The sequence below is a fragment of the Trachurus trachurus genome (genome assembly GCF_905171665.1).
Source record: "Trachurus trachurus genome assembly, chromosome: 4".
Lineage (NCBI taxonomy): Eukaryota > Metazoa > Chordata > Actinopteri > Carangiformes > Carangidae > Trachurus > Trachurus trachurus.
The window spans coordinates 3,262,095-3,286,678 of NC_139898.1; the positions used below are offsets into that span (position 1 = coordinate 3,262,095).

General features: G+C 42.2%; 2 protein-coding genes across 2 annotated transcripts; one reads left to right on the forward strand and one right to left on the reverse strand.

Annotated features, from left to right (window-relative positions):
• Positions 1-4,051: 4,051 nt before the first annotated feature.
• Positions 4,052-8,835, forward strand: ahsg1 (alpha-2-HS-glycoprotein 1). Its single transcript, XM_083969946.1, has 7 exons — positions 4,052-4,303; positions 5,415-5,525; positions 5,671-5,755; positions 6,122-6,291; positions 6,419-6,535; positions 7,347-7,427; positions 8,242-8,835. The coding sequence occupies exons 1-7, from the start codon at positions 4,106-4,108 to the stop codon at positions 8,710-8,712; spliced, it is 1,233 nt and encodes a 410-aa protein (XP_083826072.1). The 5' UTR covers positions 4,052-4,105; the 3' UTR covers positions 8,713-8,835.
• A 151-nt stretch (positions 8,836-8,986) lies between these two features.
• On the reverse strand, positions 8,987-21,292 carry sass6 (SAS-6 centriolar assembly protein). The gene is made up of 16 exons (XM_083969945.1): positions 21,120-21,292; positions 20,097-20,157; positions 19,560-19,639; positions 18,869-18,973; positions 18,464-18,632; positions 18,090-18,167; positions 15,872-15,991; positions 15,573-15,764; positions 13,502-13,696; positions 12,954-13,043; positions 12,425-12,604; positions 12,220-12,301; positions 11,333-11,442; positions 11,034-11,149; positions 10,736-10,827; positions 8,987-9,954 (listed from the first exon to the last, which is right to left on the reverse strand). The coding sequence occupies exons 1-16, from the start codon at positions 21,188-21,190 to the stop codon at positions 9,902-9,904; spliced, it is 1,794 nt and encodes a 597-aa protein (XP_083826071.1). The 5' UTR covers positions 21,191-21,292; the 3' UTR covers positions 8,987-9,901.
• Positions 21,293-24,584: the final 3,292 nt, after the last annotated feature.

A 24,584-nucleotide genomic window follows, 5' to 3' on the forward strand; every position in this document is an offset into this window, starting at 1 on the left:
TTGTGTCAATATCTAGTCTAGACTTCTCCAGCACGTTTTAATGGGTAAATCAATACACAAGATCCAAGGAGATACGCCTTTTATTTTGAGCTACATTTATCATCAGGGAATCATATTTCTTTCTATTCCAGTTGCCTATAAAGGAAAAACCAGAAAATATTCCCCCTGGAGAATGGATACCTCCTGTAGAATATTTCTGATACATAGATTTGAGCATGTCTTCTTTATAATCTCTCTTATGTCTGTAGCTGAACCATTAATGGCAGAATGACTCTGTTGAACGTGGCTGTGGAGGTGGTCAGCTGTGCCAATAAAACAGTCAGTTAATCCTTTAAAATATTTAGTTTTCTGTGTTAATTGCAGGTCAGCTTTGTCTAAATCACAAGCACACTGTCAGGCTGCAGCCAATCAGCAACACTGAAGTTGCTAAATCAGTACATATATCCTTCACATCATATTCTTTCACTCTTCGCCATAATAATCATAATTTTGTAGGAAACACACAAACCCTCTCAACTCTCAATAGATCAGATAATGCGAAGCTGAAGCTGACATGGTTGAAAATCATGATCAATCAAGATCATTTGATTGGTAAAATATTGGTAATCATTAGTCCAAACCATCCTAAATCAAGCTTCAGAAAATATAATCTGCATTTAAATGTGTATATGATGTCCTAATCTTTTACATAATGAAATACAAATTCCTCTCGACCAAACTTAACACATAGACTTTGTTGCAGATGTCTATGTGTATTCAACCAGAGGAAGAGTGTTGATGGGAGTGATCTCATGTTCACACTGAGTCCAGACTGGATGACCCATTATTTCTCCACTGTGTCTCTGTGTATAGTCTGGTGCCTGTGGAACTACAGAGGGATGTTATTGATCATGAGACAGCAAGTGTCTGAAGGTTTCATCATACACTATACTGTTGGGTTGTGGCCAGATCAACCTTCCTCTGGAGCAGTTCTCTGGGACTGAAATAAGTAAGATGCTGAATCACCCAGATGATTGACTGGGGAATCTTTCTTTTTCTTTTTTGTGATAGTGAAAATCACGGTCACAAAAACCAAGTAACTAGTATATTAACTTAGGGCAGGAAGTATTTATTTGCTTTTTTGGTCATTTTAACACCAAAGAAAATAAAATGACTGTCAGAGGGAGGCTACTCATGCTGACCTTTTTTTGATGGTTGAAGCCAAAGTAGAATAATACTAAAATAAAATAGATCTTGTTTATTACATGACATAGAAAAAAGACTAAAGAATGAATAAGTACAATATCAACTAAAACAGGTCAGATCTTGGAGATAGAGGTCCAGGAGCTGATTCTGCAGACTATTTCAACTCCCTCATCTTGTTTTGGTTTTATAGATCACAACTTCTGTTTGTTTCCAGCAGCAGCAGCAGCTGTTGGTGAAAACAAACAGTGGAGCATTTAGCTGAGGAGTCAGATGGAGATGGAGACTGAACACTGGGCCTACTTCCACCAGGTGGGTGAAAAACTCAGCTCCAGCAGGACGGTCCTGTTGCTCTGTGTCTGCTGGGTCATAGACGTGTTGCTGTGCTATGACAGAGTCTTGGCTTGTTCTGCTGCCCCCAAGTGGCCAGAACCTCAACAAACGCCAGTGATTCTTGAAGTGAACATTTTGCACAGCTGTCATGTTGAAGAGAAAGATGAGTCATTTCTAACACAGTTACCTGATTGCTGAGGGTGGTGAAAAAATCTGACGGTAACCATATCTACACATCATCACTTGTATCCTGGGGGATGTCTCTGCAATGTTTCATCATTACAAACTAACAGTCATGGATTTTCTGCTTTTCTTCAGATGAGTGTCTGTGTAGAGGGAGACCTTTAGGATGATGCTGATGAGCTGAGTCATAAGTGGACTGCAGTCCAGGCACTGTAGAGGTGAACTGTGTAAAAACTGATGATGCATGTCAAGGGATGAGAAAACAAAACCCAGGAGAAAAATACACAGAATGATGCTGTTTCTTTTCTACCTCCACTGAATCCAGCAACATAGAGATGTCCACTACTGTCTCCTCTGAGGTATGGAGCACCTCTCCCTCTGCTCCACCCAGGATTTCTGCCTATTCACTCATCATCTGAAACATCTGCTCTGAACCAGGACTCACAACAATTACCTCAGAGGAGTTGGGATGAAGAATACATAGTTGGTTCAGTTCAGTTATCTGGAAAGGATAATGAGCTCTCACAAGGTGAGGACTGAAAATACTCGACTCAAACACAGTGAGCACTGCAGGATCTTCAATTAATAAAAACTTGGTAAGTACACATGAAGGTCATGATGGTGTTCTATCACAGGTGAGAGAGACACATATGATGGCAGGAAGTGTAAATCAGGAAATAGGAACAGATGTGAGGAAAACAGAAAATATAAATGATATCTGTATAGAAAATGTTACATATGACCCAGCACTGTGTGAGGCCCCATTCAGATGCTTTAGGACACAGAGCAGGGAGTCCCACCGTGGACAGCACAGAGGAAGCCGCAGCTGTCACAAAACAACATCTTTACACTGCAAAACATGGAGTGATGAGACTGAAGTCAAATCCTCAGCTGTATGAACAGTACAGGATAATGTCCAGGTGTGTGTCCACCTGCTGGAGCTCAGCAGGACTGCAGGCTGATATCAAACACAGAGAATCCACCTCTGGAGTTTCATATTTACTGGTGTGGGACACGAGTCACATGTGAGCCTGATGAGACTGGTGTGGACAGCTGATCTGATTCATATAGGAGCCATCTGGTCCATCAGAGACTTGAGAGAGCCTCACAGCAGCTTCACAACATACAGGTTAGATCACACAGACTGTATCAGAGTCATAGTTTTGACAAATACCGTAGATTACACAGACGCTCAAAGCAAAGCACCAAAGGTGTCTGTAGGACTGGAGCAGGGTTTATTAGCAAACACGACTGAACGGGCAAAGACAGGCAGGATCACAGCAGTGAGAGGACTTTAAAGGGCAGGTGTATTATTCTCTACACCGGGGGCAATGATAGAGAAATGATTGGGGTCCGACTGGGAACAGCTAGAGGGAAAGAACGAATTAACGAATGAATGAATGAATGAATGAATCAATGAATCAATGAAGTTATAGCTATGATAAAATAAAATAAACATAAAATGTAATGGGGCATCGAGTGGCGCAGGTGGTTAAGCAGGCGCCTCACCATTTCCTGTCTCTCTCAACTGTTCTATCCAATAAAAGGCATGAAAAGCAAAAAAGATGAAGATAAAATGGAAAGTCCACATGTGAGCAAACCCTGAGTCATATCCGTCCGGTGTTGATCTGTGGTCCTCTCTGGGATAATCAATAAATCTGGGAGCCTGGTCCATTCATCATCCCACGACTGCGTCACTGTTTGTGTTTATCTTTCGGGCTCCTAACCTTGACTCTGTGTTGTATTTTCTTTTTAGATGAAGCCTGATTGTTCTGATTTGTGTTTGTGTTAGTAAACAGAGCCAATATCATGTGACGTATCATGTTTAAACACAGCTGCTGGTGTTTGAACTTGAACCTGGTTAGTTTTGTAGCCACTGCTCTGCTTCCAAAGTGCAGACTGATAAACAGGTGATGATGAGTCTCTCTGTCATGAACCCACAGTACACTGCCTCAGACCTGCAATCTCCTGAACAAGTGACTCACATTCACTGTAATGATGATATAGTATTAAGACCCCATAGTTAAAGCCTTGGTGCTTTAATTATCTCTGACGAGGACGCCATGCTTCTGTTCCTGTGTGTGTGTTTGACAGTTTGTTGATCTGGTGTATGCTTGTTGACACTGACCTTGGTGGAGGTCAGCGCCCTGCTTCAGTAGAACTGCTTGCACGGTGCCAGTAAAAGCTCTGGTGTTTGACAGCTATGAATAAACTGATGGAACTTTCAAAATGTCAAAATCAGCTGCTCTGCTCTGGTTAAAGTCTGTGTTTGTTCTCGTTCCCATCTCTGTATCTCTCCGCCTCTTTGTCGTCCTCTCTTCTTCCCACTCTGTCCACCCGTTTCCCCATCTATATAACCCCCCCACCCCCGGCTGCAGGACTCTGCTCCGTCTCTCTCCTCGGCACCATGGAGAGTTTAGCTGTCCTGGTGCTGCTGTCCTCGGCCGTGCTGCTCTGTGCTGCTGCTCCGGCTTTGGAGCCGGTGACCTGCAGTGAGGATGACAGCGCTGCAGCAGCACGCCTGGCAGTGCACCACATCAATGAGCACCACAACCACGGATACAAGTTCCAACTCAGTGAGGTCCAAGGCACCAAAGTGGACAAGGTACTGGATCCAGACACAAGTGACAGACTCCTGAGGTCTATAGATTTCCTGTCACTGCAACTCATGATGGATTATTATCTTTATTTGTTTAGCACATTTATCTTACAGCTGAAAGTCAGTTAGTTGTTACTTACTGTAGAGGAAACTCATCAGCTCTGAATAACAGGCGTATGTGATATACATTGTCTTTAGAGCGTCATAACAAGCAGCCGACAATCTGCTTTCATGTTAAACTGTAGAAGCAGCGTTTCTCAATGATTACTGAATGCGTTGAATATGTAAAGTTAAGATTATGTGGATGGTCTTACTGTTTGGAGCTCTGCTGCTTTCACACATATTTATCAATTAATGTCAAGTCACATCACTGAATCTGGACGCTGGTGGATCCAGTGGGCGCTGTCACAGCCAATCACAGTGACTGATTCAGAGGCTTGGCTGAGGTGACAAGCAGTTGGTTTGTTGTAGTGACAGAAAACAGACTGAAAGATGTGAGCAATCAGAGGCCGTGGTACTGATCTTCATGCAGCAGACAAAAAGAGCCACAGATACTGCTCCAGAGAATGAAAACAACTCATGGTCAGATACAAGAGGACAGTCCAAACACAAGTGTGCAACTTTCTGGTTTCAAATGTTCTTGTGTTATTATGGTTTGGTTATCTATAATAAAAAAAATGAGGTTCATATAGTTTTTTATTGTTTATTGGCTAATATTTAGTATTAAAGTGCACTGCCATCTTTATTTAGGGATATCTGACGTTGTGCTAATTCTGATTATGTTTAACAAATGGTGAAACTTTTAAATGTCAACTTTATTAGGCAAAACATGAAGGTTATGACAATCCTACTTTGCCTTTTGACCTTCTTCCTACTGCTACATCCTTGGTGGCGCTGACACAGTCAGTACTGAGTCAGTATTCGCTCCACCTGAGCAGCTGCTTTCTCTTATTTAACTCCAGGCTGAATAGATTTTGTGTCTGTATCTGTCTCCTATAGTTTTGTTGAACTTGTTAACTGTTTTGTGATGTGTGATTGTGTAAGTGGGGGTGTTTCATTTTTATTATGTGTCGGGACATTTATTGTGATTCACTCTGTTCCTCTCTGTTGTCCCCAGAGGGAAGAAGACTGTGACGTTGAGTTACAGCTGAAGCTTCTGGAGACATGGTGCCATGTTGTCAACCCCAAACACTACGAGGAGTGTAGGCTCCGTAGCGAGGTTTCCCAGGTAAATGTTTAATCACTATTTATTTAAACCGGTTCCCTTTATCAGCTCTGTGTGCCGCACTGACCTTCATGTTTTCCTTCTGTGGGGGATATTAGCTATCTGATGTAACATCTCTGCTATCTGCTATATCTCTGCTTCTGTGTAGGAGGTGATGGCCAATTGCACAGTTATGATGACTGTAGATGTTGTTGGTGCCAAAGTCAAAGAATATAAGTGTGACACACGCACAGGTAAGTTTCTTTTCTGTTACATATGCAGATCTATCAAAGACCCTGGTCCTCTTATTAGGCTTGGATCACTGTTATGAGACTTGTTCCAAATGTCTGTAGGACTCAGCCACAACCTGATGTAGGTACTTTAATCCAAGACTTCAAAAAGCAATCGTATTATTATCATTGCACATTATATCATTATCTTGTTATCACAATAAACTCATCACATGATACTGATCAGTAGCAGCATCAAGCATCCATGGTGTTTGACTGTCTTTAAATGGCCGTAATCTTTAATATGCAAAAAAGACTGTTAAAGCCTCAGAAAGTTCTCTCATACTAATAAGTCTGTGTGTGTGTGTGTGTGTGTGTGTGTGTGTTAAGTTAAAAACAGCCAGGAGTTACTTGCGATCTGTCCAGACTGTCCCATCCTGCTCCCACTCAATAACGCACAAGGTCTCAGCTCTGTGCATAAGGCTGTGAAGACATTCAACCAGAACACCACCAACCTGCACTACTACATCCTACGGGAAGTGGGACGGATACAAAGTGGGGTACAGACAATCTCACTCTACACACGCGCAAAGAATTGTGTCTTTATTTTTAAGATGTGTCTGTAGTCTCACATTGTTTAAGGTCTCGTCATACAGTGAGGTTGTTTAAACTCCTCTTGTCTCTCAGTACACGAGGCCTTCAGGGAAGTTCTCCCAAGCTGAATTTGTCCTCGTGGAGACTCACTGCCCAATGGGATCCAGGATCGTCCCCGAGGCATGCAAACCCCTCTGCCCTGACAGAGCGGTGAGTACAAACACAGTCTGACTTTCTTTTTTTTCTTTTTTTAAATCCTATGCAACTTGATATCTTCAGGATTTCATCGGTGACATCATGACACTAGCTCTTATGTGTGAAATTAGAAAAAAAATCCTTCAAAAGCTGACGACACATAAACACACTTCTCCTGCCTTTTATTTAAAGTGTTGAACTACAATAAGATAAACTTGTGGTTTCAGGAAGTAAAAACCTCTGGTAGTTTTTACTACTCCTCTCTCACTGGGGCTCTACACTTTTCTAAGCTGTCCAGTCCTTTATAATGCTAAACAGCATCATTTTGTGAGGGTCACTGTCCATGGCCCACTTTTTGGAAATTGTTATCTTTGTTTCACACTTATCAAATTTGTGCCAGAAAATGCACAACTCCTCGCAATGCTTCACTGTGAGTCTTTGTGCCGTGTGGTGTATTTGGCTGTTTCACCATTAAACAGAAAGTTATTATGACTAATAGATTATACTGTATCATCATCATCTCCTCTCTCTCTGCCTCCCCATTTCCTGTCTCTCTACAGCTGTCCTATCAAATTAAGGCCTGAACCCCCCTCTCTTTCTTTTATCTCTGTGTTGGTCTGACTTGTTGTAGCTAATGGTCTCATTGTTTTTGTCTGTTTTCTAATTAGTTGACTCTGTGTTTGTTCTGTACAATAAAGCTGCTCAGGCCTGGATCAGAGCTGGGCTGCCCCTGTTGACGGGTGGTGCCGGTGTAACACTGTGTTTTCTGTCCACACACTGTGTCAGTCTCTGCTTTTCCCTCATTGTGTCTCTCTTCTCTCTGAAGCATCACGCCTTCTGCAAGTCATTCTATCCAGAAGACAATGAATACATTGGGAAGACTGAATGTGAATTCTACTCCCCAGTGGTGAGTCTGCACTGCAAACATGTGAATACAGTATATTTGTCTCATTTAGTCCATGCTTCACTGCTTCTTCTTCTTCTTCTTCTACATTTCCAATAACAGTAAAAGTGTCATAAAAGACTCTGTGACCTGGAGCTGTGAGCAGGGGCGCAGATGGGATTTTTTAACTGGGGGGGACCAAGCTGTGTATAATAGGCCTACCTTATAGCCATTTTCTTTCTTCTCTAGTTTTCTCTTCTCTCACAAATCACCAGCTCAGACCATTGTATATGATCATTATGGTTACCGCTACCTACAGGCACAGACACAGGCAGCTACCAGCTCCTAGGACCCCAGAGTTGAGATGGTGCGTTATCAGAACTCGAAGCAGGGCCGTTGCTAGGAATTCTGGGCCCCCTGAAAGAATACTAAAGTGGGCCCCTGACTTTTCCATTTTTTTTTCTTAGATTAAATATGTATTATAATTTTTTATTTAGCCTACTTTGTTTTGATACTAATGCAGAATTACTATGAGTATTAGTCAGGGTCTTATGCAGAATAATTCAGTCATACAAAGATTAGACTACTGGGGTTTTTGGTCTTGCTTCCCAACTCAGCAAGGATCTGCTCCAGGCTCCAGCCTTCCCCCTTCTTGAATCGTTTAATGTTTATTGATCAATTTGGGGGGGACGGATCGGGGTCACTATAAGTCGGGGGGGGGGGGGGGGGGGGGGGACTTGTCCCCCCCGTCCCCAGTGCTATCTGCGCCCATGGTTGTGAGGTTGTGTTCACCGCAGAGACACTTCAGCACAGCAGCTCTGTTTCTCTTTCTCAACAGAACACCATTGCCCTTGGTCCTGGTGAGCGGGAGCCCGTATGCAGGCCCCCCCATGCTCACGGCCATTGGCCCCTTCTCCACGCTGGTGCTGGAGGACCCCCGCCACATGCTCATGGCCATGGGCCCCCTCTCCATGCTGGTGCTGGAGGACCCCCGCCACATGCACACGGCCATGGGCCCCCTCTCCACGCTGGTGCTGGAGGACCCCCGCCACATGCTCACGGCCACGGCCCACCTCCCCATGCTGGAGGACCCCCGCCACATGCTCAAGGTCGCAGGCCCCCTCCCCATGCTGGTGATGGAGGACCCCCGCCACATGCTCAAGGTCACAGGCCCCCTCCCCATGCTGGAATCCCCCCACCCCACCATGTCTGCCGTGGGAACCTGGTCGATATCGACCCAAAGGTCCACCCCATTTGCCCCTGGCCTCTTCCTGAACGCCACCCTGAACCGAGACAGATCCCGTCCTAAAACCTACAGTCAGTTCAAAGGAGCCATGGCTGTCAGTCACTGCTGAGAGGACCGCTCACTCACACTCTGATGTATGTAAGATATGTTCACATGAACACGGGAAATAAATCGTCATGGTCTCAACTTTCTGTCGCATGAACTTCTTCCACTGACCTGTCACATGAGCGCAGACATTAGACAGTTCTTACAGAGGCCAACGCACTGCAGCTCAAGAAAACATGTGTACGTGTGCACCAAAAAAACTCACTTCGCCTGTGAATATGTGAATGCACTACAAAAACAACACAACAAACGAGTGGGGACATAAAAACATGACGCCCTGTGGGGTTTGCTTTTGTTCACTGTTTCTTGACTTTAGAAGTTGTGAAGACAGCGACCTGTTAGTGCTGTTTAAAAACAACGTACTTTGTTCATGTTCATGGAAAATATAATGTGCAGTAATTATAGACTATTTTCTGTTTTACTAAATCAAAAGATACTTATCAACTGAAGAATTTGAAAAAATTAACATCTGCCTTTAAATTATTTATAGAGAGGCTGTGACTGTAGTCAAAGGAAAATGTGTGTCGCTCATTTCCTGCACCAACATATAGTTTCCATGTTTTAGATAAAGATTTCTGACCAGTGTCCATTTAAATCCCACCCACAGAGCAGCAGGAGCAGGGGCTGATTGGCCATTGCTCAGTGGAGAATTTCCTTAATGGCAGTTTTAAATAACGTAAGATAACCTTTAATCAGCAGTGAACACAGCGTTTCTGTTGTGCACATTTTTATAATATAATTAGATTTTATAAATGAAAACTGTACAAACAAGTCATCACTAATGAGAATAAAGTTTATTAAGGACTGCAGTTCACAACTAAATACAACAGAAAACAGACATCAACATGACAATGAGGATTGGAAAAATACATTCTCCATGATCACAGGAATCTGCTTCGGTCAACAATATTTCCCTGAAGCACAACATTAGAGACAGACATACAGACTGTTAGAACATAAATTAAAAATTAAAAATATTAAAATAACAACAATAGCTACATATTAACAAGTGTATGTAGCACTAAAGGTAAGGTACAGTTTGTACAGGAGCTGAAGACATGAAACAGAAAGTGAGGTGTTGATGGTTTTTCTTCCACCTGAGGCTGAAATCAAAGTGTCTCTGTCCTTCATTCTCATCGTTTCTGCTTCATGCAGAGAAGTAAGCAGAAGGTACTGGAGGCTTTGTTCTCTGGGCGAACTCTGAAGAGAGAAAACATATATTAAAAAACACTAAGACTTAAGGTCAAAACCTAATTCATGTCTGTTCCATTTGGTCACCTACTGTACCAGTTTTTTTTTAAACCAGCTTTTGCCTTTATTGCAGTCATACTGAGAGAAAAATCAGCAAAGGGTCACAGACTGGATTTGCACGAGGACAAAGACTAAGCCCATCTAGTACAGTCACACTGTTCAGTCTGTTTGCTCTGGTATGTCTTATTAGAAGCAGGTCTTTATGTCTCACTCCCCCTGTTTGACATGTACATTTCATCACAGTGCTCGTCAAACAAAAAACTAAATATTGACCACAAACAGTGTTACAACATACACAAAGTAGGAGGCATCAGGTTACAGCAGAGAGACGACTGTGAACTTTTACTTATTACAGTATGGAGACATATTCCATGTTCTCCATGGCAACAGACATACTCAGAGTTCCCATTCTTTTCTTGAAATTAGTTTTCAGGACTTTTCAAGGACATTTCCAGCTGCTCCAGTCTGACAGACATGTTATCACTCCTGACAAGAACACCCATCCCATTCGTTTGTTTCTGTGTTTATTCCTCTCTCAGCCCCATAAGTCTGATTTAAAGATGTGCAGTCTGTAGCTCTAACTTATCTATGGAATAATCTCTGACATTACCTGACCTCAGCCTGTGTCTTCACACACTAAAACATTACGAGCCTTGCAACAATAACCGCTGCAGCGGCCAAATGAAACTAGCATTTACTACTTCTGTGTGTGCAGATCGGACATATTTACCTCTGTGAAGCAGATTGGACGACAGGCCGTAGATCGGGATGCTGTCATCTCTTCTCTCGAAGTACTTAGAATCCAGACCTGCATAGTCTCCACTGAGGACGAGGAGATACCACATAATTGTATATTATCTGATTTACAGCCAAACAGAACTATTCCACAATGAAAATAAAGCTAAGTTTGAATCCAAGATATTTTAGAATAAGAAAATTAGTTAGATGTCACATATTCTCAAACTGAGTGCATGACCACACACTAGTATTAACTGTGGAAATAAAGAATGAACTTCAACCAAACTCACGTTGGTCTGACGGTCGGCTGCGCTGTTCGCTGCACCGTCCGCAGCTCAGCAGGCGTGACATCAACAGCCGACACAGGAGACACGGCAGGTTTGACTGTCTGAGGATAAAACTGTGCCTGGTACAATACAGACACATGTGTTACTGGTGTCACTTAAACACACACAAACACACACTTCAATGACCAGTTTGAATTTGTATTCTACGTGTGGTGTATGGTAATGGGGTGTGTGAGTGGAGGAGATAACGTGAAGTGAGTTAGTCTTAATAAGGCTGAGCAGAGTGGGGACGTGTCTCCTACCCTCAGTCCTGTGGTTGTAGATAAAAGTGAGGGATTGTCCACAGGCTCAGCGGACTGTGGGGTTCTGCTCAGCTGCTTCTCGTTCAGCTGCTTGTTCAGCCAACTAATGACTGTGGGGACAGAGAAATACAAGAGAGGACGGGTGTTAAAAACAGACTACACTTTGATCCTCACACTCTCAGACTCTACTTTATCATCAGCGTAGTGTCTTCAAACTGTCTCCTCCATCTAGTGACAAGGGGGTTTATTTGTTGCCACAGAAACGGTTCCATCCACAAACACTAAATAAATGAACTTATTCCCTGAATGCATCATTAATCAGCATGTTCTTATGGGTGAAAATTATAACAAGCATTCTAAAAATAATACCCAAATAAAATATTAATCCATCCAAAGATATGTTTATAGAAAGGATTCAAAAAAATACAAAAATTACAGTCAAAAAATTGAACTGTTGTAAATGTGTTTCCTTCCTTGAATGCTATTAACTACCGGTATTTGTTTCTTATTATTGTCAGATGTTCATTATCTCTGACACAAAGGTCAAAGGGTTCTGACATAATCTTTTATTCATTCAGCTGTAGTGTGCTCTCTGTGTTCACTAATACATATGTTACCAGAGTTGGGTGAATGTGGACGGTGAGTTTAAACTACACAGCCTAAAGAAATGTTTCAACATTTTACTTGGCTGATTTGATTTAAAAAAAATTTGTTTTATTTTTTTTTACATCAAATGAATATTGATATAATCACAGTCAGCACTGTATTTCATTAACAAAATTAACACTGGTGAGCTTGAATTCAAAGCTTTAAAGTCTCTGTGGCTCCTCCAACAAAACTGTAGTTAGTCCATTTACTATTGAAATGAATGAGACGTGTGTCCTCACCGTTCTCGTTTGTTTTTAACACTTCTCTGCTTTCGTTTAGCTTCTGAACCGTCATCTCCAGCTGCTCCTTCAACTTTGAAACCTGCACAATACAAATCACATTGTTACCAAGTTCATGTCATTAAATTCACTTTTTAATTAGAAAGATCATGAAAGACTTTGATAAATACAGTGTGTCTACAGTGTGTGTGGTTTGAGGACGTACCTCCTCCTCCTTGGTGCTGAGCTGCTGCTGCCTGCTCTGCAGCTCCTTCTCAACCTTCTGCAGTTTGTCTGATGTTTCCTGGAGAACCTTCTCCTGAGACACTGTCACAGTGTTTTTGACTTTTATCTTTCCAACGAGGCCTCGCACCTCCCCCTGCAGCTTTTTAATGATACCGTTAGCCTAGAATGATACAAAGAAATACACAGGAGGTAAGAGACTGGACTGGAGAGCGATCAAACTTTAAGCAGCGGTCAAGGTGTTTCTATTTTGTCCAACCCACATACGACAGTTTAATGCGCAACCAGCAGCAGAACCACAGAAACCTCAAGCTGGTTAGTGTCACATGAGCAGGACACAGAAACACCTGAGTGTTGGTCCCATCTCAGATGTGTATGGACCAGAGAGATGGATGTTGATGGGGAACAACAACAGTCACTCAGTAACTACAATAACTGAGGTTAGATGTAATGTGGCCTGATGTGTATATTTCAGTTAAGTGTTGGAGTTGAGTTGTAGCAGCTTCTCAAACCTTGATCAGCTCCTCAGACAGTGATTTCACAGTTGCTTCAAGTTTTTTCATCTGAAGTTCTTTACTCTCTGCGTTTTCCTCCACGGATTCCTACAGAACAAAGAACCTGCAGGTTACACTCTGATTTTCATACCCTGTCTGAGGCTCTCACCGTCATTACATTTCCACTGAGCATGGCAATCTTTAAAATCGTTTCTTTCAGCTACAAATCAAAAGAAGACATCATCAGTAAATCTACTGATCCGGCAGCTCGTCAATAAGGACATAAAGTCTGGCATTAATTAGTCTGCAGCTTAAAGAAATAAACTAAATGAGCTAAGGATCATTTTAAAAGCTCTGGCATTTTAAAACTTTCTGGACAGCCTTGAACTCACCGCACATGGAGCCACTCATCACTATGGCAACACTCTGCATGTGGTAACAGCAAAAGGCCCTGACCCTAACCCAAAAAGATGTTGAAGAACTGATGCCACCAGCGTACGGCTTAAGACTGAAGTCTAACTAAGAAGCTGTTGAGCTGGTGACACGTGTGCAGCTGCAGCTCTCACCTTCTGCTGCTGTGTGGCCTCCAGCACCTCTTTGGTGCGACGCATCAGCTGATCCTTGTCTTTGATCTCCTGGTCCAGAACAGCCGCCCTCATCTGCAGCTGGTTCACCACACGCTCCTTCTCATGGACCTCCGTGTCCAGAGCGCTGTTCTCCCTCCTCAGAGACAGGACCTGCTGCTTTGAACGCTGGCAGTCCTACACACACACATTACACACATACACTGAGACACATAGGGGAACCTCATATGTTCACACAAATACACTAAGATACATGTTCCTTTATGTCTGAGGAATCGGTTTTACAGGCTGGAGCCTCTCTGTAGTGTCAATGCTTCTTTATGGTTTATTGTGACACATTAGGGGTGGGCGATATGGCAAAAATATCATATCACGTTTTTTTTTAAATAAAGTCACGATTTCGATTTTATCACGATCTTAAATCGAAAAAAGAAAAATAGACAGTTTAGGCCAAAGAATCTTTCTGAACAGATTTTAATCTAAATAGTTGCAATTTTGCCTACATTTGCAAACAACATAAACATACTAAAAGATAAACGGTAATTTGAACACTGTACAATTAGAGCAATATACTGTAGCGCAGTGGTTCCCAACCTGGGGGGCGCCAAAGATCCAGGGGGGGTCGCGAAGCCCTCTTGATTTTAAGGGGTTTAATAATTTTAATGTAATTAAAATGTTAAATAAATGAGTAGGCTAAGCATTTAATTCATATATGTGACAAAATCAACTAAATTCAAGGGCCACATTGAACATTTATTCGTGTATTTAAATAGATAAACAAATAAATTATAGGCCTATATCAATAGATTGAATATCAACAGTTTTAAAACATTAAATACATAATATACAGCAGGGCAATATCAGTCACAATGAATTTGAAAAACAGCATGGAACAATGAGAAAAAACCTGTGTAAAATTACAACATATTCTTCAGAACTTGTACTTTTAAAAACACAATTATGTTTTTAAAAGCACAAGTTCTGAAGAAATATGTTGTAATCATACACAGGTTCTCCTGATGGTTTGTTCCATGCTGTTATTAAATAACTGAAATATAAGAAAGTATTTAATGTAAAAGAAGTTATGATGTTCCTTATTTTACATCGGGGGGGGGGGGGGGGGGGGGGGGGGGGTCACCAAAGTTTTCAATGGTAAAAATATGGGTCCCTTAAGAAAAAGGTTGGGAACCACTGCTGTAGCGCATTTAGACTACTTTTTATTAGTGGCCAAGCGCGACCTATCCATGCGCCAGCAGTGTGTGTGTACGTACATGCGGTGCACCTGCATGCGAGAAGCGGCAGGTGGAGGGGCTGACTGGCAGAGATGAGAGATAGTGAAACGCTGTTTAAAAAAAAAACAAAGCGACTAACTCCTCCACTTGGCTTTCAGACGTGGCTCACCATGCGGCTACCGCTACACACATAAACAAGGAGGCGGGTAAGAGAGCGCGTTACTGCCGTAATTCGCTGTGATTGGTTGGTCAGGTTGACGACGTAACACGTCCCACCCCTATGACACATGTTATATTTATCAGAAAAACTGCAGCTCATGTGATTTTGATATTGAGCCAAACTGTGATTTCAATAATATTCTGATGTTGTTCAGCCCCACAAATTTAAAGAAAAATAATTGCAGGAAGATCCAAAAGGTTCACCGACTTTCTCTTGTCACTGTGTGTGTCAGTGAATGTAGGAGATATTAGTTTGAATGAGTTGATGGCCTTAGCAAACAGCTATTTAAAACCCAACTGTACATAACCTGTTCCAGAGAGTGGAGCAGTCAGCAGACACACCTCCATATCTACTGTAAAGAGCTAAGAGGAAAGTGTATGTTCGGTTTGTCCAACAGATGCCTGATAAGTTGCTGGCTTCCTCAACTTGAGTCAAAGATAACTCAAACTGAACACGCAACTGAACCAAACCTTGTGGCTCCAGTGTATGTTGAGATGACATGCATGTCTTTTAGAACCGTAGGTGTGATGTGTGAACCAGCAGCGTCTGCATCCCGTATTCCGGCCCTGTGGTTGCTCTCCCAGCCTCCTCCTTCACTCACCTCCTCTGCTCCCACTAGTTTGATCTTCAGGTCTCTGATGACGGACTCGTTCTTGTATTTCCTCTCGGTCAGCTCTCTGCACGAGGCCTCCAGCTCCGTCAGCCTGCTGTGGAGCTCCTGGCTGCTCTTCTTGTGAGAACTCTCCAGGTCCTGACGGAGCTGCTCGGTCTGCATCTGCAGCCGGCTCTGTAGCTGGAAGTCATCACACAAACACACCAAACAATCATCTGACAACTCCTGGGGCTTATTCTTTACATTTTAAAGGATGTGATCATGCGGCATGTGATCAGGTGTTTTACCTCTGAAGTCTTTTCTCTCTCTGACTGCAACTCCACAGAGTGACGACTGGACAGAGAGCTGCTCTGACTCGTCCACTCTGATCGCAGTTTGTCCAGCTCTTTGGTCTTCTCAGACAAAGTCTATAAGAGAAACACAGATGTTAATAATGACTGTGTGTCATGTCTTTCTTATCACTTCAAGTTTTTGTGATCGTCAACCATTTTATGGTTGTGAAACTAAAATGATAAAGACAATAGTACTGAATTTACACATTTGAACTTTGTATTGAGGGGTTCATGCGCTGTAGGCTTCACTATGACTGTCTGTTGTTGCTGACAGACTGGTTGCCTACACATCGCACTAACGCACAAGGATCAGAGTTTTCAAATGTGCTGTCAACGTATGACCCTATCTATTGGCATCTTCCCCACAGATCTAAACAGATATTACTACAGTCACTGTGCCTACTGAACAGAATGAACCTTGTGTCTGAGACACTTTGATCCTTTTGCTCTTGTCTACATAATCAGAATCACCTGGGTCTGAGCAGAGTGTCTATACCCACCACAGAGCAGAACCGGACTATGTGACCTTTTAAAGGATAATTACCGTTTTTTACATTCTGGACCTTATTTCTAGCATAAAATACGATCATTTACTCACCCAGATAACTTTGGTGTCATTACAAGTCGTTCCGACGAAATTAGCTCCAGCCGAGAGCCGCGTATATCCGTATAATGCGAGAACACGGGGCAGCGCAATGCCGCCTCTAAATAACACATTATCCGCCACGAAACTCCACCAATATTTTGTTATGATATGCTGGTGCTATTCCCCTCCGAGCCCATGGTGACATGTTATCAACATCCGGGGTCTGTAGGTTGACCTACTGACCTCTGACCTGGATGATATCATCTCCGACCGTGGTGCAGAGTGGCTTGTTGCTACCGCTAATGCTACGGTTCGTTTCTGCGTGTCTCTGACTTGTCAGAATAAAATGAGCAGCTGGATGAAGTTCAGTTTCCACAGGCTTCCTCTCCGCAGCCTGGACTCACTAAAGCTCCGGCTAGTTGAGCTAAAAATGGACCCGAATGCCGAAGCAGAATGATTATTATCAGAATAAGCCGGGCAGCGGTCGGAGATGACATCATCCAGGTCAGAGGTCAGTAGGTCAACCTACAGACCCTGGATGTTGATAACAGCTAACCCCGGACTCAGAGGGGAATAGCACTAGCGTATCATAGGGCTGTCACTTTTTATTCGACATTCGAATATTCGTTCGAATGTGGGGGGAAAAGTTCGTATTCGAGCAGTAATGACCCGCTCTGATATGCAGGCTGCAGCAAAGATACTCTATTTACCGTCTTTGGCTGCAGTGCCCGGTGCCTGCATAGCGCCGCGGAACGTCCACCGGACGCGGAAGGGCCGCGAACAGCCGAGAAGCGGAGCCAGTTTACTTTCTGTGCCCATATTAACCGCTGGTGTGGCGTGCACCTCCGCGGCCGGCTCGCGCCGTGCAGCGTCTGGTCTATTTTGTGTGAGAGCCGCGAGCAATCGCGTCAAGCTCGGCAGGAAGTCAAACATGAAACAACGAGAGTATCCGGTCAATTTTCAAAATAAAACACCGCGACTGTGTGTGCTGTGGCGGCGCGGCGGAGGGGGGTGCGGGGGGGTAATATTCGAATATATCCGAACGAATTACGGGTCATTCAATAATCGTTCGAACCTCATTTTTCTAAAAACTGACAGCCCATCATAACTAAATATTGGTGAAATGAACGAGTTTCGCGGCGGATAATGTGTTATTTAGAGGCTGCATTGCGCTGCCCCTTGTTCTCGCATTAATATACGGATATACGCGGCTCTCGGCTGGATCTAATTTCGTCGGAACGACTTGTAATGACACCAAAGTTATCTGGGTGAGTAAATGATCGTATTTTATGCTAGAAATAAGGTCCAGATTGTAAAAAACGGTAATTATCCTTTAAGACTGTTTTAGTTTCTGTCTGTTCAGGCATGTACAGCACTTTGGTCAACTGTGGTTGTTTTTATACGTGCTCTACAAATAAATTTGACTTTTGACTGTAATTGCATCTGCACATCATCCACTGTTTCAGGGTTTTCCTTTAATGTTATCTTTCACTATCTCAGCCCTGTTGGGATTTGTTATTTAAGATCCTCAGGAGAAGTGACAGCCCTGATTGTGGCCGTACATAGTGATTGTGAAAGACAAAGCACCTGTTGAGCATAGCTCAGCTGCCTGGTGAGGTCATCCTCAGTCTTCCTCAGCTTCCCCTCCAGGGCCTGTTTCTCTACCTGAAAGATCAGGGACACATGTCATTTATGGAGCAAACTGGTTCTTTTTCTTTTTTGCCATTGACCTAAAAAGCACAACAATGCATCATTATCAATTCATTGACCTGTTTTAACTATCCTGGCTGAAATGTAAGAATCAGTGGAAAGTGAACCACTTCCAGTAATAAAACCACTTGTGAGTAACAACTTTATACATTTTCAATTTGTCCACAAGGCAGAGTTCATTTTGAATGAAAGCTTTATAAAAATAAATAAATAAATAAATAAATAAATAAATAAAGAGTGGATGGGCAAACCTTCAGAGATGAGAGACACACTGCCAGATAATCCTTAATGTCTTTGTCCGAGCCTTGAGCAAGTCGTAAAGACAAGTGATTCAGGTGTTTGAATGCGTTTGTCTCTACAACACTGAAGTTGGCGGGGCCTTCCAGCAGCGGAGACTGACATGACAGGTGCAGCAGAAACCTGTGAAGGAAGTGTGAGCAGTTGTTTTAGTTGAGGTCATTATAATGAAAGGTGTCCAACATTTTCCCCACACATTAAACTTAATACGGTAAGTTGAATGTAACTGTAATGTTGTCTAAATCTCAAAGTGTGGGGAAAAAACTAGAATGATTAGATCTGATACAAATCTAAATACAGTATTATGCCAACCTGATATCATTAAGTTGAATGATATGATGTTGTGTGGAGCTTCGTACCTTGGATTGTCTGACTCTTGCTCAGAGTAGCACAGATTGAGGAGGTCAATGAACTTCTGAGGAAACGATGCAAAGTCTATGAGCAGCCCCTGCTGGACTTTCAGACTGTTCACACAGGACAGAGAGAGAGAAAGCTTGCTCTCAACATCCTTTTACTCAAACACTAAACAATGTAACATATTGTATAAGGGCAGGTCAATAAGGTCAAAACTATGGCGGAGAAAACAACTGTGGTCTTGGATGACAGCATGTTGCATGACTCATACAGTAACTGTCTGACTGGGAAATCTTCCTCACCACTCATCACTGTCTGCTCTCAACCTCAATTCAAGACCACAAGGTCCTGTTTGGATGTGAGACATTTCAGTTATGATACCAGTTTTGCTTGGATGTCAGTGGGATTGCTCCAAATCTAATGCAGTAAATCACATCTCTAAACTTGTACATTTAAAAAATACTAATGTTATTAATATATGAATATATTGATGTTTAATGGAGGAATAGACCTGAAAGCTCCCACATCAGTGCACTTCCTTTTTAGAGTTTAGACAGATACGAATCTCAATAACAGATCAGTAACTAGTGTGCACTGTGCATTACAGTGAGTGTGTACCACAGTTGAATCATTTTCTTATTGTTTCTAAGTGTTTATCTATTGGTACATAGTGTAATCATATTATCGCCAACTTACCTTTGGAAATCTTCTTCTGATATTGACAGGTTGAAGAGAAAATATGGATCTAGATCATCTGTAAGTCTGACCAGCAGATCCTAAAGAACATAGAAACAACTGATCAGTAAGTCTGTCTTTGGTCAAATGATTTCTTTAAGAGTGAGTGTAAGTAATTTTGGTTGGGAACCAAAACTCAGTTCCAAATTATAACCAAAGAAGCCCAAAGAGCCAAGTACAGGGTAGAGGCAAATTCTGCTTATCACTTCCTAAAGAAGCAAACTCTTAACTGTTACATACAAAAGCTGAATATCTGTAAACAGACTTTATATGTACCATGTACCAGGGCATGCCTACAAGACTACGTCACAGAGCAACACAACAGTGTGTTCATTTGTTCAGATCAGTCACTGTAAAAATTAAAAACAATATACTCCCTAAAGCCAAAACATTTTGATCAATTGCGTAAGTTTTTTAATGCACATACCGGTATGTGTGTATGTGATATGTATACTCTGTTGAACGTTGAGTTATTATTCAAAATATTTCTCTACTCACCCTCTTGTGGACCGGACTTGTTGTCAGCTGAAGCACGATGGTGACCCGAATATTTGCTTTTCTGCAAAATGAAACCATTAAACATAAAAACCTGTCTTCAAACAGCAACATCTGGACTGGTACAGTTATTACACTAACTGACCAGAATTATGCTCACATGACTACTGGAGTTGGTGTAATGAATAAAACACTATGTTGCAGAGTCAGACAGAGTGGTTACTGCACTGGTGTGTTTAATGCTCTCAGTCAAGTGAAATACTTCACTGTGCTGCTCCCAGTGTGTCTTAAGTACTGTAGGCTACATATGATGTTACAGTCCTTTAGCTTGTTTACTTTACTGCAGATTCACTGTCATGTTAAGTTAGTTTAGAATCCCTCACAAGCTCCTGGATCCTCTGCCAGGCTTTTCAAGGCACACAGTTTAAAACATAAGGAAATACAAAACACAGATTATGTTTTTAAACTACAGAAAACTTTGCCAAGACCTGGAGGAGATGATCAGTGATCATTTTTAAACTGAAAAGCTAATTATGTAACTTGGCTTTTAAGTCATTCTGATTCATACTGCTCTCTGTTCACATTTTACCATCTAAGTTACCTACATAAAACACTTCTACATCTCTGGTAGAAAGAGTGTTGTATAAATAAAGTTTACTGGGGTTGTATTTAATGTACACCAATGCTAGGTGACAGGTCAGATAATACTACCCAGGCAAATCTGTGCTAACACACATAACATAAACACTGAGCCCGTCCTCTCCTGTCATCATGTGTTGTGTTGTGTTGTGTTGTGTTGTGTTGTGTTGTGTTGTGTTGTAGCAGCAGCTAACCTCTCCTGTCATGTTGTGTTGTAGTGTAGTGTAGTGTAGCAGCAGCTAACCTCACCTGTCATCATGTGGTGTGTTGTGTTGTGGTGTGGTAGTGTAGTGTAGCAGCAGCTAGCCTCTCCTGTCATCATGTGTTGTGTTGTGTTGTGTTGTGTTGTGTTGTGTTGTGTTGTTGTGTAGCAGCAGCTATCCTCACCTGTCCTCACAGTCCCTGCAGCGCACGTTGACCTGCAGCACTTTGCTGAACAGCTCCTCCATGTTGTTCATAAACTCCCGCTGGTCTCAGGTCAGACACTCGTGCGTTAAGAGCCGGTTAGAGTTAAAAACACAGACGCACAGAGGCGGCTAACAGCTGCTGACTTCTCCACCCACCGTCCTCTCTCTGTTTTAGATTTGGCGCTTTTCAGCCGCCAACGGCCTCATCGCCCTGGAAACGGATCAGGAACTAGGTTGTTGCTGCGGAGGTAGCGCCCCCTGGTGGCCGGGAGGACACACGGCTTTTACCTTTAATAGACTGCACACAGAGGGTGGCGTTAGTTTAATAATGATAATGATGACGATACGATACAATATAATACAATAATAATTGTTCAACATTAAATAGGTAGCATTGAATCTAATTTTCCTCTGCATACCTATCGTGGTTACATTATTCACTCAGAACTGTTGGACTGCAGCCTGAGGATATGATCCCTGCACTACATTAATGAAGCAATGCAACACACCTGTGTGATCACAAACACCTGTGAACTCATTGTCTCACACACTATGCACGCCTGAAATGAGGAGGTGGTTACAGTAAAAACATGCTGCCTATTCAACATGTTAAAACTGAAACATATAAAGTCTGGGAACGTGAACTTGTATCAAATATGAAAATTAAATGTACAAAAAAAAAGAGACTTCCTTCCCATAAACAATTTAAATGAATGCACAATGATTTCTGGTAAATATAATGCTCAAATGTCCATTAAAAAACAAAAAATGATATCAAGTCAAGCTTCATTATGACATGGTGCAACAGAAATGAACTGATCAGGGGTGGCGTTTAGCTCACTTGGTAGAGCTGCCGCCCCATGTTGAGGTTACAGTCCTCACTGCAGGTGGCCCCAGTTCGAATCCTGCATTGGGCAGCCCTTTCCTGCATGTTATTCCCCCTCTCTGTCTCCCCATTTCTCCACTGTGCTATCCATTAAATGCAATAAAAAGCACAAAATATATACTTACTAACAAATGAACTGATCAGTCTGCTGCTTGTGAGAGAACACTTGTTTTTGATTTTAAAATGTGGACTCTAATGAAGCTGTGTGAGGATAAGTCAAAGGATGCTCATTGCTCACCTGTCCCTGCTGTCACTTACCTAACCTGACCACACCTGCATCTCTGTCCTGGTTCCTCCATCACAGTCGGTGACTAAAGTAATAACACACCCTGTTCTCTGGTTGACTGGTGGTTGTGGCTTCTGGACACTAGTCACAGAGACAAACACACACCACCTCTGTTTCGATCTGTTGGACAGGATTGGGGATTTTGTAGATTCTGGTTCTGATTCCTCTGTCATCAGTAATGGGGGTCTACCATGGCCCCCCTGGTTGTTTTGGTGATTTTTGTCTCTAACGGTTGTTTTCTTATCTTAAGCCCACAACAGCTTCTTTGACTTTCATAAGCAAAACTCGTTTTGCATGTTAAAGCACACACCCAAGTGTGTGAACGCCTAGAGGCAATTCTGGCAACTATCTTATGCACTGAAAAAACAGTGAGACGCCTGTAAACATCCCAAACATTGAAGGGAACTGGGTCACATAATGAATGTGAACTATATGCAAATACACTCTGACTCTGGAATATGAACTCTGAATGGTTTGACTTGGATCTTAAGGACTTACATATTATGGAGGCTTCTGTAGATGATTTTGGAGAGGATGCCTGTAACAATGGACGGTTTGTGTGAACACTATCTACAGTGTATTTGCTCAAATGTGATTATAGCTTCACATAAAAACTGAACTAAAATTCTACTGAGTCAGTGCAGTGTTTTCTTTCTTTACGGAGGTAGTGAAGTTCCTCATTTCAAGACCAACTTAATCTCAGTCTTATGTGGTTCTGCTTTCTAACTCCCTTTACCATCTCTTAGAATCATCATACACAGTAAAACACAGTTTCTTTCTGTCTTTCTCATATCTTGTCACTTAATTTTCCCCCTTCATCTGGTCAACTTTATTTTTGCTCATTTCTCCAGTGAAAATGAAATGCATTAGCAACCATTGCATGTTACTGTTTCTGCCAAAATAATCACAGTATGTTCAGTTTTTTGTGCGTATTGTGCAGGCCTGCTGTGACTGGATCATACCTCATGTCTCGCCTGTACCTGAGACACACGACCCCCTGTGGCAGATGATGATAATTCTAGGGGCCCAGCGCCCAGTAGGGCCCACAAAAAACCCCAGTCGTCTAAATCTTTGTATGACTGAATTATTCTGCATAAGACCCTGACTAATACTCATAGTAATGCTGCATTAGCATCAAAACAAAGTAGGCTGAATAAAAAATGATAATACATTATGTAGTCTAAGAAAAAAAGTGGAAAAGTCAGGGGCCCACTTTAGTATTCTTTCAGGGGGCCCAGAATTCCTAGCAACGGCCCTGCTCTGTGGTGTTGTATTGTGTCTGAAAACCTCATGAGAGTCCTGTCATGATGTGAGCTGAGAGAAATGAAATGAACAAACAGGAGGTCTGTGGGCTGAGTTGTGGTATAGCTTGTTTATTAATGGTATATTTTTGCATAGAGAAACATACTCATTTCCAGTAATGACTTCATCAGCATTAGCTGATAGCAATGGCTAAATATGGTTATAATGACATATTATCAAAGATGTTAATATCCCCCACAGCAGATGAACAACATTAGATCAGAAACACTGGTTCAGGAAGCCGTCACTCAAATTATGATACATTCAAACAGGAACAGAAAGTCCAACCTTGAACTTGACCTCTGACCTTACTATACCACAGTCATCATTTCCTGTCCCTGTCTAAATGTTCTTTAATAGGAACAGTTTACATCATGCAAATAAATGTTGACTATTGACATTTGCTTCAGCTGAAAACATCCAAAGGAAAAAAGTACTTAAAGCTCTTGTTAAAGCTGCTACAAACTACATCCGGTCCAGATCAGCAGCCCTTTCCACAGTGAACATCAGAGGCCCAGGTGAATGTCAGTCAGTCCCCGTCTGGAACACATGAGAGCCGACACAGCCAGACTCTTCCTCATCCACCCTCTGTCACAGGGACAGAGAGCTGTGCAGTGTTGCATGTTTCTCATTGATTTTCAGGCATCAGGTTAAGTTGGACAGGAAACACTGTGACCTTTAATGCGTTGTGCAGAAACATGGTACATAATAATGCACACTGATGAGGTGTTCCAGTTTAAAATAAAATAACAGACTAATGAAGACCAGATCAAGATTTAGTGTTATGCAAAGATCATAATGACCTGATGATGTTCATCTAATGTGGAGGGGACTGCACTCTGAGCGGACTGTAGTCATGCAATAACTGATGAAAGCTGTTCATGCCTATGCTCTCTCTGATGTAAGGGATATATATCTGGAAGCAAGCAAAGCAGTCCTTTACTATAATATCTGAAAAATTATGAGAAAAA